Genomic DNA, 17,639 nt, shown 5'->3' with positions numbered 1-17,639 from the left:
GGCTTTTAGAAATTGGTGTTCCCTAGTTCCTCTGGGCTCCTTTAGTCCTCTTTATAGGTATCTTGTTGGTCACTATTTTGAAAAGGACTTTAAAACCCTTGCACAGGTAATAGGCTTGTGGATTCTGATGCTTTGTGGATTCTGAATTTGAGTCTGTTTCATCACTATCTGTGACCTTGGGAAAATCACTTTATCCTCTGAGTCTAATTTTCCATCTATGAAAGTGAGAGCAATATTCCACCCTCACAAGGTTATTGTAAGGCTGAAATAAGACAATAGAAGGCATAGAATATGGGTTCAGTATACGCTTCCTTCCTCCCTTGTTTTCAATTCAATAACCACGTCTCTGGAGCCCTTCTGGATATTTTTTTAAATGGGCATTTTTATAATTTTAAGGCAAATAAATGCTAACTGTGAAAACTAAAACATTACATAAAAATATAAATGACAAAGAAATGTTAATGTATGGTCAAGATGGAGGCATAGGTAAACACCCTTTGCCTCCTCGCGCAGCCATAGAAAGAATTACAACAAGATCTCAAAGACAAATAGCAACCAGAACTGTCAGAAAATTGAGCTATATGGAAGTCTGAAAACCAATGATTTAAAGAAGCCATGTTCATCAAGACGGGTAGGAGGGACAGAGCTGTGAAGACAGGGTGCAGAGGTGGTGTGACTTGGACAAGCTGTATCAGTGGCGATGGCAGCAACAGCGATGGAACGGACGGTCCCACATTCACATGTGGCAGATAAAAATTGGGAGGGATACCTGGGAGTGAGCAACCAATCGTGGTCCCAGGCCAGACTGCACAGCCCAGGGTTCCAGCACTAGGACAATAAAACCCCATTACCTCTGACTGTAAAAATCAGTAGGGGTAGGAGGTGGCAAAGGAAACTGCCAGATTTTCACTGCTTAAAGGGCCTATATGGTCTTAGAACTTATGCAAACCCCAGGACAGCAGCTGGAATGGTACCAATTGCATATGGGAAGTGGGTTAAGTGACTGGTAATGGGGTGAGAGCTGAGAAAGTCTCCAGAAGCCAGGCAGCAGCACTGTGCCCTCTCCAGGACCCCCATTACAAACAGAGCCACAAAGTGGTGAAGCAGGTGGCAACACACTGGCAATTACCTGAGGCTCCAACCCACACAATTTACAGTTGCCTTTGCTACATAGGCCATGCTACTAAGTCAGGCAGTCAAAGCAGTTCTACCTAATACACAGAAACAAACACAGGGAGGCTGCCAAATTTAGGAGGCAAAGAAATATAACCCAAATGAAAGAACAGAACAAAAGCCCCAGAAAAAGAATGAAATGAAACAGAGATAGCCAACCTATCAGATGCAGAGTTCAAAACACTGGTGATAAGGATGCTCAGAGAATTCATAGAGTATGGCAAAAAAATAAAGGAAGATATAAAAGTTGCACAAAGTGCAATAAAGAAAAATATACAGGGAGCCAACAGTGAAGGGAAGGAAACCAGGATTCAAATCGATGATTGGAAACAAAGGAAGAAATACATTCAACCAGAACAAAAAGAAGAAACAAGAATGCAAAAAAAAAAAAAAAAAAAAATGAGGAGAGGTTTAGGAACCTCTGGGACAACTTTATACATACCAACATCCAAATCATAGGGGTGCCAGAAGGAGAAGAGGAAGAGCAAAAAGTTGAAAACTTACTGGAAAAAATAATGAAAGAAAACTTCCCTAATTTGGCAAAGGAAATAGACATTCAAGTCCAGGAAGCACAGAGTCCCAAATAAACTAGACCCAAAGATGACCACACCAAGACACATTATAATTAAAATGTCAAAGATTAAAGATAAAAAGAGAATATTAAAAGCATCAAGAGAAAAGCAGAGAGTTACCTACAAAGGAGTTCCCATAAGATTGTCAGCTAATTTCTCAAAAGAAACTCTGTAGGCCAAAAGGGGATGGCAAGAAGTTTTCAAAGTGGTGACAAGCAAGGACCTACAACCAAGATTACTCTATCTAGAATGGAAGGGCAGATAAAAGTGCTGCCCAGATAAGGTAAATTCATCATCACCAAGACATTATTACATGAAATGCTAAAGGGACTTATATAAGAAAAATAAGATTAAAACTATGAACATTAAAATGACAAACACAACTAACAACAACTGAATCTTAAGAACAAAAACAAACTAAGAAAACAACTAGAACAGGAACAGAATCATAGGTATGGAGATCATTTGGAGATTTATCAGCTGTGAGAGGGAAGAGGGAGAAGGGGGAAATGGCACAGGGATTAAGAAGCACAATCTGTAGGAACAAAATATACAGGGGGATATTAAAAATAGTATAGGAGAGGAAGAAGCCAAAGAACTGACATGCACAACCCATGGACATGAAATAAGGGGGCGGGGTTACTGGAGGGAAAGGGGGTACCAGGTAGAGGGGGACAAAGGGAGGAAAATTGGGACACTTGTACACCATAATCAATAAAGTATACTTAATCACCCTTAGAAATAACTACTCCAGGTTTTTTTCTTTCCCAAATTTAACAAATATATTGTTTCTGTTAAAATTGGATCTTCTTATAATACCAATTTACAGTTTGCTTTTTTACTTTAACAGTATGACTTGAACATATTTACATATTATTCTTTTTAACAACTTTTGAGTTTTCCATTGTACAAATGTAGCATAATTAGTTTACTGAATCCCTTATTGATGAACAGTTGGACTGTTTCCAGTTTTTCAGTATTACAAACAATGCTGCAGTAAATAAACTTTCACAGAGATCTTGCAAATAGGTAACACTTTTGATAAATAAAATCACTGGACTTATCTAGGGTTTCTGAAATGAAGCAATTCTTTATAACCTTTATCTAACGATACCTGCTCCTGGTAATGAATACTGGTTAAGCAGAGCCAGGACAGTAGTTAAGCAGGTAAAATCCAAGGATATATTGATTTGCCTTTGTGTCTTCTCATATTTTTCTATATTAAAACTACAAACTTAGGCAGAATTTGGCAATAATGCCAGGATTGCTTCATTCATTTTACTGGTTTAAGGTCGTAAGCATTTGAACCCCCATGTCCTCCACCGAATAGACTGCTCTACATTTGGTTCAAACTTTCAGCCTTATCAAGATGTAAAATATCAAGGATTTCATAGATCACCTCATACTTGATCTGTTTTACTTGTTTGGACAACTGAAATAACCATACACATATTTAGCTCTGAATCCAACAAGCAGAGTGACAATAGCACTGTCTGTTGCTCAAAGTATAGCTGCTATTATGCTTCTATATAATGGAATAAACTATAAAGTGGTTTCTCAATCAAGCCACACAAATGAAAAGAAGTGTGGCTTTGAGGAAGTAAGATAAAATTTTATATTGTCCCTGAAAATGCTCTCACCTTGGTTACTCTATATGATTAGTGGTTATTTTGTCCTAAGGGAAATTGCTTGTATTTCTGTATTTAGCAACTCCACATTTAGAACGTTTAATTTTCTCAGTCCCCTGAAAATTAACATTTTCCGTGGATGTTTCAACACTGGCAGAATAATGTTGACATTACCCAGACAGGTCTGGATCATTCTGAATTTTTGAAGACCAAACACATTAACAGTGGTAACATCACTGAAAGTCAGCAATAACAGCTGTCTAAAATTGAATGGTACCTCACAGAGCCAGGTAATCAGAAATATCTCCTCTGTTTACGCTCTGTAAGATTTAGCTTTAGCCAAGGTCTTTGTAAAGATTAACCAAATAATGTTTGCAGAAGATACATCAGGTATTGTAAGAATCATTCCACTTCACAATAGAGTAGAAGCCACTGGCCTGAAGTCAGGAACTTATATTTTGAATGTGGGCTGTCATTTTCAAGCTATGTGATCTTGGACATGTCATGTAAGCTTTATATCCTCAGTGAGGAATGAAGATAATAACACACATCTTGCTGTTCAAATGGAGCAATGAGTAGATCTGAACAATATGAGGAATTATTGTCACCATTATTACTTTCATTTGAAGTTAAGGATCTATATTTAATATTCATTAATTTAACATCAATAGTTCAATTTACAACTTAATGTCTGCTTAAAATGTCTGTTAGTAAAAACTCGCCAGAAGAATGTAGCATATAGTAAATGCTGCCAATGCAAAACTTGTCAGTTTATTTTTAATTGAGTGTTTTGACTGTGTGTCAAATAACAAATCGGTATATACTTCACTGAGTGGGTGGACTTGAGGAAGGGATGTTGCAACAATCCCTACAATTGCAGGCAAAATTGTTTATTATGCATATGTATACATATACATTTTTCCAGGGATTGGGTTTATATATTTTATCAGGTTTTCAGAAGAGTACATGATCACACATATATCGCTTTCCTAGATGCTCAAGAAATGTTGCCATTTTGTGTAACTTCTTATTTGGCCAAAGGGAAGCCAGGATGTAGAGAAGGAAGAAACTTCCCCGATAAAAGGGGAGAAGCTATCCTCTCCTGTATTCTTATCAATCCACCGTGACTCCAGTTTAGACAGTCATTGTCTGAGACTTTGTGTGCCCCTCAGGGAGATTACAGAGGACTTGACTAGCACTCGCCTGGGGAGAGCCAGAGTGGTATGGAGTCTTCCCTGCTTCACCCTGCAATTCTGGCCTCTCCTGGCCCAGGCCTTTTGTTGCCAGACCCCTCCTCAAGTTACAGCCACTAAAACAGGCACACTCAGTACAGTCCATGATGACTTAGAACTAATGAGGGGGAAACATTCCAAATGCAGCTTAACTGAAAACCTCAGAGCAGGATTTAACACAGAACCATCATTGATACCATTAGTGAAGTTCCATGCACAAGAGCCAAGGGCCAAATGTCTATTTTTGAAAAGAACTTGGAAGCAGTACAAAATACACAGTGGGTAACCTTTTTGATGTTTGATGGATTAAATGCTTATCTTACTGGGAAGAATGTATGTCCCAAATGCAAGGACTTCTCACAACTTATCTGTGACTTTAGTGCTATGCATCCTACTAAGCTGTCATGTTTTTTATTTTAGCAATGTCAAGCTACCTCTTTATCATTAAATATGAACTACCTGAAGTAATCAGAGCATTCATGGGACTTGAAGAAAATAGTGGGTATGTCTTCTGTTCTGTCTGTAATGTTTAGTGACTCATTTTAGTTGGTCTTTTCCAATCCCAATATTCTGGTTGGTCTTTCTCTTCTAGAGAATGGTACCTGAATGGCAACTACCTCGTCATACTTGTGTCTGTTGGAATCATTCTTCCACTTTCTCTTCTTAAAAATTTAGGTAAAGTCATTTTTTTAATTTATATTTTACTTTTATATTGTAATAGTAAGCTGATTGTAGATGCCATATTAACCTTCCAGAATTTCTCTGCTAACTCCTAGGTTACCTTGGTTATACCAGTGGATTTTCTCTTACCTGCATGGTGTTTTTTGTCAGTGTGGTAAGTGATTTATTGACATGATTCTTGTAGCTTGAGGAGCATGAGATACATTTACTGCCTGAATTAGTGTTTTCTTTTTTGTTCAGCCACTTCACTAGCATGAAATAGTTCTTGCATCACAAGCATTTTTTTTTTTTGTATTCTTATTTGGACTGAGAAAAGAACAATCATGAGTTTAAAAATAGTTGAGTTAAAATGTCAAGACCATTGCTAATAGTATGTTTTAGGCAGACAATATATATTTGGACAAAAAGAACACTTCAGACAGGAACATGACAATAACCCAGTATTTAGAAAGGTGGAGAAAGAAGATGATAAGAGTCTCAGAAGAAAAATAAGTAAGCTATAGAATTAGCCATTTCCCATGAATCAGCCATCTTCTCCTACATATTCTACCCATAAAGAGACCGCAACCACAGTGGGATCAAAGAAGAAATCTCACCTCCATCCAATCCCTACCAAAAGGGAATTTCTCATAATATCTGGATGCCATGTTTTATAAAGCATTTCTCCAAAGAGGTAAAGAAGGAGAGGGGAATTTTTAATAACCTATGTTATTATTAGTTTGAAGAAATAAAAGATGAAATAGAGCAAGGAAATAATCATCTTTCTCATGGAAAAGTATGAATGAAGCTTATGATGGACTCATGCAAAATACTGTCCTGTTGATTCTAAGGGGCAGGGCTGCCAACCATAGTTCCAACTCTTTCCTTAGGACAGAGGCTAGAGGGAGTCTCCATTGTCCATTAGTCTAAAAGGAATCCTTAGCAGAGACCCCTCACCTTCATCCCATAAGGCACACATATGGAATTTCATTTCATTGTTTACCTCAAAAGGCTAACCTTTTAAAACATTTTTACCAACTGTGTCTAGGTGATTTACAAGAAATTTCAAATACCCTGCCCTCTGCCCATTCTGGATCACAATGTTGGAAATCTGACATTCAACAATACACTTGCAATGCACATGGTAATGTTACCCAACAACTCTGAAAGTAGTGGTGTGAACTTCATGATGGATTACACCCACCAGAATCCTGCAGGGCTAGATGAGAACCAGGCCAAGGGCTCTCTTCATGGCAGTGGAGTAGAGTATGAAGCACACAGCGAGAAGTGTCAACCCAAATACTTTGTATTCAACTCCCGGGTAAGTGTGAGGCCTGGGCCCCTAATGAGCCTAGCAGTGTGGCCCTTGAGTTTTTATTTCAGAAGCTGAGATGGTCTGGGATTGCCATCTGCATTGGAATACTAAATATGTGGTGTTGTCTTTGCTTTGCAGACGGCCTATGCAATTCCTATCCTAGCATTTGCTTTTGTATGCCACCCCGAAGTCCTTCCCATCTACAGTGAACTGAAAGGGTAAGGCAGCCATCTTTTTAGCATTCTAATTTGCTTTGAAAATGGGCTCCTATGTCCAAAGGTGCTTCATTCAGAAGCATGGTTTATAGCTTTCTTCAGAGAAAGTTTGTGCTATAACCACTCTTTAGTACTGTGCTTTAACCAAAAAAGGTGTGAATCAGACCCCTCACTGCACTACCTTGTCTGCTTCCTTCTCTTCTGTTCCTCCATCCTAACAGTCCAGGCGAGGGCTTCAGGGGAGGGAGAGGAGGAGCCAATGGCTGTAAGGATTTTGGCAGGCATGGAGAGTTTGAATTTTGAATTTTGATGGGAAGAAGTGATGCCACCTGAACTGGAAATTATCACACTCATAAAGGCCAATAATTATGGTTAGGCTAACCTTACTAAGCCACTGATATCACTTGTGGACAGTCCCTAACTCTTGTCTAAAAGACATTCACCACAAAGATGTGCCAGTATGTAACCTCACGGTCTTATCTGTACGATGGAGACCCTGGCTAGCTAATCGTGTTTCTCCTGCTGATATTCTATGAATCATTAATACTCTTTTCCCTTTGAGGTTGTTTGGCATCTACTTGAGGATGAGATGGATCTGAGCCCACTATAGCAGCTTCCCTCTCTACCCTTAAGGGACAATGTTGTATCATAATTTTCAACTTCTTTAACACAGACATCAACAATCTCAGTCTTCATTTTCACCAAATAGCAATAACTTTCCCTATACATTCTGATTTGCCTCATAAAACATTTTTGGAATTTTTAATTATTTGGATGACTTTGATTTACTTGGAAAATCACATGTAGCAGTTACTCTAGAGGCCTGACAATTGACTTGTAGCCACTGGGTGCCTTCTAGAATGGTTTCTAGAAGTTGTCCAGGTAAAAATTTCAAGCCTCCTGGTAATAATATTACAACTCCTGGAAGTAGGGCCTTGCTTATTCTAGTAGGTACTTGTCCTCATTTAACCCACCTCACTATGAAATATTAAGGCTTTCATATTAATTACAGCTTTAAATACTCAATAGACAAGTTTACTTATCAACACAAAATAAACTGGTCCTCTCCTAGGGAAGTGGAAGACTGAAGGAGTAATGTTTTAGAAAAATGGAAACAAATCTTTCACAACACTCAAAGACAAATTTAAAATAAGTTATGCTTCTGCACCAGAAATGAGGTTTTATAATGAGTAGCACAAACATACATTCTTTTATTTCCTTATTTTAATTGTAAAAAGAGATCTGTTCATAAATTAAAAAAACCAAAACTCAGCATTCTTCTTCTTTTCAGTCGGTCTCGGAGGAAGATGCAAACAGTGTCAAATATTTCCATCACGGGGATGCTCATCATGTACCTGCTTGCTGCCCTCTTTGGCTACCTAACCTTTTATGGTAGGTCACTTTGTCAAAGTCATGCTCTTTTTGCAAATCCTATTTGGACTATCCATGAACCCAGGAAGGTGTCATTCTTTTAGTTACCCTCTCAAGCAGCATGAACTGTAGACACAAGTACTCGGTTAACATGCTCTCTTAGCTATGTTACTTGACATGAGAAAATGGGATCTGAACCAGTTTGGCTGGCAGGTTCCAACAATTTGTAAATCCACACATATTTCATTTAAAAGATCTCTCAAATTTAATTGTTTTCCTTCTGGGATTGATGATATTTCTTTGGCTTGACTCCCTAGTCCATCTCAGGCTAGAAGCAATGCGAGTGAATCCAATTGCATGTTGTAACACTACCAAGCAAATGACAGAAAACATACAACCTTACTGAGTTGGAACCTGCTTCTTATTTACCACTCAAGTTGAATTTGAGGGCTTGGAGCATTAGGCAATTTTTTTCTTCTCATCCCATTCTGTTCTGTTACAGTGAATGGTTTCCTAAAGACAGAAGATTACATGACAGAATTCCCTTCAATCTGAGAATGTACTATGAAAACAAAATGTGACTATGGCCACATTAGCCTAAAACATTTCCTCTATGGCATCTTAACAGGACACAAAAAGGAGTAGGACTGTTATTCCCTTCCAGGAAGCATGGTCTTGTAGACAAATTTCAGGGAGTCAAACATGGAACTGATAGCATTTGTTCACACTAATCAATGTGATCAATATAAATATCCTTTTTGTACAAACTTAACTTTTTGTGTTCTTCCAAATGACTTGAAAAATTAAACTGATTGCAAGACATGCTGGGGAGGAAAAGACTGGGGTGGGCAGAATCATCATTTCATTGAGTTTATTCAATTTGACTAATATTTGCTATTAAACAAGTACTTGCTTTAGATTGGGCATTAACTCCTTAGTGATTTTGAGTTAATGAAAGTCAGGTCAATACCATTGAAGGTATTTTTTTATCCACCTTTGTCTGATTTTGAAGGGAGTAGTGGGAAAAATCAGACTACATCTGATTCTATCAGCATCTCTTTGTGCCTTAGGTTTTGAATGAATGTGTTATCCAGGAGTGCAGCTTCTTAATCTTAGAGCAATATTCATTGGGAGACCTTGTAAAAATCATACTAACTCATCCTTGGATGTTCCTTAAACTGACTCTGAGTTTCATAAGATGAGCAAAAACTTGAAAAAGCCCAAATGTATGTGTATCAGTCTTGTCATGGAGTCATAACTGTTGAGCTTGAAAAAATGTTAGCGATCATTTTCCCTAGGGTTTCCATACTGGCTTAGGAGAAGCTGCCTCAAGGCTGGCTGGGAAGGTGGGGGCCGGAGGGGGTTGACAGGAGGTGAGGGACAACTGGTGGGGCTTGGACTCTCCATGCCTTCAACCAGAGCATGTCAGTCTATTGTCTGTTTGTGATGTTTTTGTAGAATAGAGATAGATTTATCATCATGCAAATGAGCTAGAGAAGTCCCCCAGAAATTTCATATTAGCTTCTTTAACTTACAAGCTTCAGGACCCCTTTTTTCAATGGTCACACAGCTAATAAGCTCAGAGACATGGTAAAAACAGAAGTGTCTGGATTCTCAGACATGGGTTTTTTCTACTGTACTATGTTCCCTCTATAGAAAGGTGACATAGGTAACCAGTATTGACTTGACAACAGCAAATGAACTCTCTCTATTCTTCCTCTCTGTAGGAGAAGTTGAAGATGAATTACTTCATGCTTATATCAAAGTGTATACCTTTGACACCCCACTCCTCATGGTACGCCTGGCAGTCCTTGTGGCAGTAACATTAACTGTGCCCATCGTCCTGTTCCCAGTAAGTACATGGAGCTTTGATGAAAGACTCCTTCTTGACTCCATAGATTAGTGCGTATGTTCTGACTTGACATTGACTTAATTTTAATGTGAGTGTGCAATTGCCATGCCTGAGGACATTATTATTTTTATATAGCTTTTTAGAGCCACTTAAAATTGACTGTTTAATATGTGGAAAGAGCAAGTATTTTTTGACATTAAGTAGTTCCAAAGTGTAGGGAAAAAACATGAAATATATTTTTATTTATTTTCCAGCCTTATTGAGGCTGAAATTTATTTTTAAATTCAAATTCAAAGAACAGAACTTGAGCTTCTATCTTGTGGATTAGTAGAAATGAGTAGGAGTTCATGTAACTTTTGAAACTTGAAAGCCAAAACCACAATAACTTGCAAGTCATATTACATTTTCACCCTAGTTTTGAACGTATTTCATTTCCCCCCCAGTTTATTGTGCAACAGTAATATCCAAAAGTTGCCTTATTTAACTCCTTGAAGATTAATGAAAAGGGGATTCATGTTAAGTAAATTACATCCCCAAACCTAATTTCTTTAAAAAGTTATATTATCCATCATATATCTTTCCTACTGCCTCCCAAATTGACACATGTCCTCAATGCATTGCCCTTTCCAGGCATTTGCCATTGACGTCAGTTTTTCTGGGATCAGAGAGCAGGGCTGGTTGTGGAGATTTGGGCTGCATGAGTTAAAACTACCACCTATGGATAAACATAAGTCTGCACTCTCCTGCCAACTCTTCTCCTTTCATAAACACTGAATTTACTCATTCATTTTAGGTGAAAAAATAAGTGACACAGTAACCAGCACTGTCCTGTACGGAATGTTCCATACAGGGCCAAGCATATGAGGATTACTTATATAATGACTCTGTGGTCACTTTAAATGTAGTTTGTGTCCTGAAATATTTTTTTGGCACATTCCTTTTTCATGAGTGCATGAAATCAGATCCTTATTACTATGTTGGCTACTATTTACTGTTAAATAATGTCTTGCCTCTCCTATATCTGAAAGTATTTTAAATACATGCACACAGCGTTAGCCTAAAATCAGCTCCATGGCGGGTACAGGGAGAAGACAGCTGTAGACAGAAAGTGTATTATAGGGTAGCATTTCTAAGCAAACGACATCACTAGGAAAAGAATATTGGGAGTTCTTCTTTCTGTATGTAAAGACATCGCTAACTAAATTTTGGTACACAGTGGGTACATCATTGTTCAATCAAAGCATTTTATAAAAAAAGTCTGGTGTGTGCTTCTGTATTGCTTTATTCATAAGCCCTAAATACAGTGTTTTCAAGTTGTGGTGTCAGGAGATTAACAGACTTGGTCGGTAACAGTTAAACTAATGCAGTGCTCCAAGCATGACACTGATGGCTGGATTGTGACAGTGGAAAGTACAAGCCAACTCTTTGTTTACTGATGGCCTTTCCATCTTGACATCAACAGTCTTGACACCCCCATAGACATTCTTCCCCTCTGTAATGGATAAGGCACTGGTATAAATCCAACCATCAGGAGCTGCAGTAGGTTCGAAATATCTCCCATTGGATGTCCTTTAGAACCAAAATAGACCATTACAAACAAATTTCAGAAAAACAACAAACTGTTATCCTTCATTACCCAACCCTAGCTTTTACAAAACATTGTGCATGTAATTCTATTTTGCCCTTATAGTGCTACATTGAAATGATCTGTATACTTGTCCACCTTTCTCTGGGTTCTAATTCCCTGGAGGTTAGGCATGTACACAGTGACTGGCGTAGGACAGTCTCAGCAAAGTTTGCTACGAAAAACTGTCTCCAGATGAACCTTGCCTTTTCTTGAGATGTACAAACTCCCTTTTCCAGCAAAAGCATAGACCATTCCCCTTGCTGACATTTGTCATGAATTCCAGTTTGGGTGAGGATCTGGGCAGAATGAATGGAGCCTCTGTGGATGCAATGGATGGCATAGAAGCAGGTCCGACCTCCTTGTCCCAGTCAGTGCCACAAAGCTACATTCAGACACTTTCCCCCCAAAGTGACAGAAAAGTTGTTAGTGGTGTTTTTGTTTGTTTCTTACAATTTTAGAGCCAAGATTTTCAATGTGTCAAATGCTGAGTCACAGCATGGTTCTCCTGACAGGTTTCTTTGTATCAAGAGACTCTTAATCAATAAGAAGTTTATTTACTTTACCTTGATATCCCCATACAAATGAAACAAATAAGCAAATAAAACATAATCTGGATTAAGACATGTCAATTTTACATTTATTTATTATTTTGTTGTTGTTGTTGTTGTTTGTATTCTCCTCATTTCAATATATAACTGGGATCTTTTTCCTAGAAGCCCAGGAAGATATGAGAAGGGTTTTGTTGCTGTTGGATGGTTGGATGTTTTCATTTGTTTGTTTTGATTAACATTTCTTTTCTCCTGTTAGGTTAGTTTCATCCTTCTTAGTAAAAGGCACATTGTGTCAGCTTGAAATGTTTGTTGAACGAAGGAGTACATGAAGTGAATTAAGACTCCAGTCTAACGTTTCTTTTCTCTTCCTTAGTCATAGCAGGGAGGTGATATGAGGTAGGGGTGGCTATTATCAGTCGGCACCTCCTCCCCAAGGACTAACAATGCCATATTACCTATGCTTCCCTTTAGGTAGTAAAATTCTCACAGTACCTTGAAAAACAGAAAAACAAGTAATCCTAACAGTTTTATTAAATAAACCCAGAGACTCAAATTCCACCTGCCACAGCTTACAAAAAAAGAGATCATGTCTCAAGTTCTCTAGTTACTTCTATTTCATTTTACGATAGTAAAATTGTTCTTTTCATGTGTGTTGCCCTCAGAGCTCCTGTTTTGAAGTGTATGTAGATACCTACAGGCATAGAAATATGGCAGGCGTTGCTTTGAAAACTGGGATAAAATTGTGATCCATAGGTATTGTCCTAAGCAATCCTACAAAGTAAAACTGTGATTTATCCCCCCCCCCCTTTAAAGAATTCAGACCCAAGGCTTCCCCTTTCTACTCTCCAACCGCATTTCTGACTTTCACATTAGGTCTCCATATCAAAAAATAGCACCTCCTAAGACGCTCTTGTTCAGAACACTTTCTTTAGAGCTGCACAGAACTTTCCTGGAATCATTCTGAGTCAAAAGCCATGGCTGTTGCTGGGGACTCCCTTCACTCCCCGCAGCATCTGACCCACATTTCTAGGTTCTTTTCAGTTTGTGTCTGTAGAGAAAAGGGCACTTAGATAAGCAGAACAGCAGGCAGTGCTTTGTGGGTAATTAGCCCGAGTGACCTCTATCCTGACATAGGTAAACAGAATTGCTGAGGATCTTTTGGTCCCAGGCTCACTTCTCACCGCAGCATTTTAACATGGAATGACCAGCAAGTTTCCTGCTATTCTTTTCTACCTCCACCTACCATCATCACCAGCAGCCTGCTGTCTCCCTGTTCCCCTGTTGCCCTCTTCAGGGATGCATTGGCAACTCTATCTTCAGTTCTGTTTAGGGTCTTGTTATTCCTTATTTACTATGAGGAGCAAGCATTCACCATTTACTCCAACCATTATTCTTGTAAACTTTCTGTCTCCTACATCATTGGACTAAACCTTCATCTTTCTGGGAGCACATGACCTGAAGAAGGCATTTATGTTGTACATTCAGGATTGCTTCTAACTCAGCTTATTAAGTGCATTATTTTAACAAAGGACTAAAAAGCACATAGATTTGACCTCTGCCTGAAAATTCAAGTTATTTATTCCATAAACTTAGCACCTTCAGACAAATAAATCCTTAAGTACTATGTATGTGCTATAGAAAGCATATTTTAAGCCTACTAATTAGACCAGTTGGACAATATTAAATAAGCACTAATTGTAGGACATAATGTAGAATTTATAGTCTGCTGGGGAAAACAAAATCAAGGTATTTGCTTTCTTCAGTCCTTTTCTCAATAACGTTCATAATTTTTGTTAATCCAATTTTTAAAATTCCTTACAAAGTCTCCCTTAAACCATTTCCAGAGACTATGTGGTTTGCCATTCTGGAAGTGAAATTGCCTTTTAAAACTGAACAGATGGCTTTAATTTTTGGTGGAGTGGTATGAATGGAATGTCACATTAGGAGCTGCAAGCAATTCAGTTCGAAGTTTTCGTCATTCACGCATGTGTTTAAAAATACTAGTTTTACATTTTCTCTCTTTTAAGTAAATTCCCATCTCCATGCCACAAGAGACTTCAGAAGTAAAATTTTAAAGTGAAAATCAATCCCAGCATTTCTAAAAGTGTGAAGTCCTAGCTTAACTGAAGTGCTCACTTATTGAAAAGGCAATAGACTAATTCCACTAAGTCAAAAGGGTCTTCTAAATGATCCCAAAGATATGAGTATGTTCAACTTTGTTAAGTTGTTCAAACATGACTGGCACTCCCTCTATTCACAAGGACCTTTTTATCCAGTTACATCAGAGTAACTTGAGCCGCTGCTGCAAAAGGAGCCTCTCTTGACCCTTCACCTACTTATTTCAGTTGTTAAAATAGAGCTGAAATCTGTCAAGGATCCTGAAGGGAGGGGAAGGACACATTCTGTTTAATTTAATTCAACATTTATTGAGTGCCTGCTGTGTGCAAGACTCTAAGCTAGAAAAGCAGAGGAATGTTAACATTATTAGATCCTTGCCTTTTGTGCATTTATAATCTATAATTGGGGGTGGGGCAGTAAAAGGAGAAAGAGAAAGGAGTAAACACCAAGAGAGCATCGTATGTCAGGTGGAAAAAAGTTAAGTACAATGCAAAATTAAGTTAAGCCCAGATTTATAAATTCCATCTGCAATCCCATGCAAATCAATTCAGTGTTCCCTCTTCATATGTGATCCAGTCTGATGAGACATAATCATAAATCAACAAGGGTTTTAATATTTCTCTGAATTAATTATACCTTTTATATATTATTTTATCTCTTTCTGATTGAGAGTATTTTTAAGAAAAAATTATGAAAGCTGAGAAAGTGAGCACAAGATAAATATATCACCAAGGAAAAATAACATAAAAAATCAGCATCAAAGTTGCACAACAGTTTGAATTTACTTAATACCACTGAACTGTACACTTAAAAATAGTGAATTTTATGTGTATTTTACCAGAATAAAAAAAATCTAAAATAAAATCAGCATCAAGATCTTTTCTGGGAGAAAAAGGAGAAACAAAGAAAATGCTCCCGAGCAGATTATTATGCTAAGTGAAACAAGCCAGTCAGGGAAAGACAATATGATCTCACTTATATGTGGACTCTAATGAACAAAATAAACTGACAAACAAAACAGAAACAGAGGCATAGACACATGGAACAGACTAATAGCTGTTAGAGGCAGGTGAAAGAAGGTGAAGGGATGAACCGAAAAGCATATACGTAACGCAGAGACACAGACAACCGTCTGGTATGGTGATAGCCAGAGGGAAAGAGGGGTGAGGGCATGTGGAGTTGGGCAAAGTGGGGGAAAATGGAGACAGAAGGAGACTTTGCTTGGGGCAATGGGCACATGCTGGTGCACATGATGTTTATTGAGTTGTACACTTGAAACCTGTATGACTTTGTGAACCAATGTCACCCCAGTAAATTCAATTAAAAAAAATGCTCCAGAACAATGAGAATATTTGAAATAATAAAGTTGAAAACAAAGCAGTGACCTTGCCATTGAACTTTCTTGTTGCAGATTCGTACATCAGTGACCACATTGTTATTTCCCGGAAGACCCTTCAGCTGGATAAGACATTTCCTGATTGCAGCCACACTTCTTGCACTTAATAATATTTTGGTTATCCTTGTGCCAACTATAAAATACATCTTTGGATTCATAGGTAAGTTTCAGAAAGGCTTTGTTTTACCATCTACTTTTTTTTAAGTTTTATTTTTCAATTATAGTTGACATTTGATATTATTTTGTATTAGTTTCAGGGGTATAGCATTGTGGTTAGACAATCATATACTGTACAAAGTGGTCCCCCAATTTTTCTAATATTCACCTGGCACTGTGCATAGTTATTACAATATTACTGACTCTATTCCTTGTGCTATAGTTTACATCCCTGTGACTGTTTTGTAACTTCCAATTTGTACTTCTTAATCCTTTCACCTTTTTAATTAGTGGAGTTGAGCTCCTTAAATGGCAGACAGGGAGTCTCTGCTGGGAAGTCAAGGATCCCCGTCTGCCTCAGGCTCATGGGATTCCTGTGAGTCCATTGGGGCTCCAGCTGTCATCTTCCCTCCCTCCCAGGTGACACTGGAAGTTGTTCACAGGATCAGAAAATGTTAGTGCTAAAGCTATCATATAGGTCATCTAGTCCAGCTACCTTTTCTGACAGATGAGGAAACTGAGCCCCATAGAAATCAAGTCATATGGAGTAGACCCAGGATGTGCATTTAGGTCTTAAATCTTCATCGAAAAGTAAGAAAGACAGATTTTACTCATGGAATTCTCTCTCAGGTCTGTGAGTATTAGCTGAGCATTAAGGATACCTTTGGAGGAAGAGGAGATTGATTTTGCAGAGCATATTATTTCCCTTTACTGTGTGGCCTGTTAACATAATTAATTTCTTTATTCTGATGATTTGAGGGATTACTCCAGTTTAAAATACAATACCATATAAAACTTCTAAAAATTAGGTGTAAGCAACTTGAAAAGTCAGAAGGAGATAGGAAGAGTGTGATAAATTCAGCCTCCTTAATAGGTATTTATAGTATTACTAATTTCCTGTTACAGAGAAGGAAAACTCTGATTCCAAAAAACCTCCGCTGCCTTGCGGCATACCTCTTCAGGGGAAAGGCTAAGGGAGTAAACCCCGACAGAAAATCCGGAGCCGGAGTCCCTAAGGCGGTTTGACGTTGTAGTCAACACCGGCAACTCCTGCGGCGCACCTGAAGCCAAGCTGTATTGACTCCGTCTTTCCCTTGGATCCTTCAGTTGCGAAGAGAGGGGGGGGTCTGCTGCATGGGCAACAGCAGACCCTCCATATCACCCTGCCCAGGCTCTGTAGCTTCAGCTTCACTGGAGAGGACACTCCAGCGACATCGCAAGATGTCGATTCAACACGGGAGGAGACAGATACCGTGTCACTCCCGAGTCGGACTGCACAGCCATTCTCGGCGGTGCAGATAGACTCTTAAGAAGCTACACCATCGTCTCTCGAGACGGACGGCTGCCGATAAGTTATGTATACTTAGTATGCAGCTATGATATTAGGTACATTTTAATTATCTTTGTAAACATATCTTCTTTGAACAAGCAACAAACAGGATCTTATAGTGCTTTTAGCGCTAAGATTAGGGTAGCTTTGGATTTGGTGTCTTTAAAGTGCAGGCCCTCCATCTCGGCCTTGCTGAGTCAGACCTTTTTTGTAAGACACTGACCTGTCCTGTGTTTCTCTCCCCAGGGGCTTCTTCCGCCACTATGCTGATTTTCATTCTCCCGGCAGCTTTTTACCTTAAACTTGTCAAGAAAGAACCTCTTCGGTCACCCCAAAAGATTGGGGTAAGTAAGGCTTGCAATTTCCCCCATTATAAGTTATTCTTTGACTACTTAGAATAAGCCAGAAGATACACATGGCTAAAAAACAAAAACAAAAACAAA

General features: G+C 38.5%; 1 protein-coding gene across 4 annotated transcripts in view; it reads left to right on the top strand.

The window, feature by feature from the left end:
• Positions 1–17,639, top strand: part of SLC38A4 (solute carrier family 38 member 4) — a 70,093-nt gene that overhangs the window by 48,874 nt on the left and 3,580 nt on the right. For all 4 annotated transcript variants that reach the window (XM_090273050.1, XM_090273049.1, XM_090273047.1 and 1 more), the window contains 9 exons: positions 5,026–5,107; positions 5,198–5,280; positions 5,382–5,440; positions 6,314–6,586; positions 6,719–6,798; positions 8,087–8,187; positions 9,894–10,018; positions 15,726–15,870; positions 17,443–17,540. In XM_090273050.1, the coding sequence (XP_090129176.1) occupies positions 5,026–5,107; positions 5,198–5,280; positions 5,382–5,440; positions 6,314–6,586; positions 6,719–6,798; positions 8,087–8,187; positions 9,894–10,018; positions 15,726–15,870; positions 17,443–17,540 (1,046 nt within the window). The remainder of the gene's footprint in view (positions 1–5,025; positions 5,108–5,197; positions 5,281–5,381; positions 5,441–6,313; positions 6,587–6,718; positions 6,799–8,086; positions 8,188–9,893; positions 10,019–15,725; positions 15,871–17,442; positions 17,541–17,639) is intronic.

Source organism: Furipterus horrens, unplaced genomic scaffold (genome assembly GCF_987537825.1).
Source record: "Furipterus horrens unplaced genomic scaffold, mFurHor1.1.pri manual_scaffold_4, whole genome shotgun sequence".
Taxonomy (NCBI): domain Eukaryota; kingdom Metazoa; phylum Chordata; class Mammalia; order Chiroptera; family Furipteridae; genus Furipterus; species Furipterus horrens.
The sequence above is the reverse complement of the archived record's forward strand: the minus strand, read 5'-3'. Positions and strand labels throughout refer to the sequence as shown.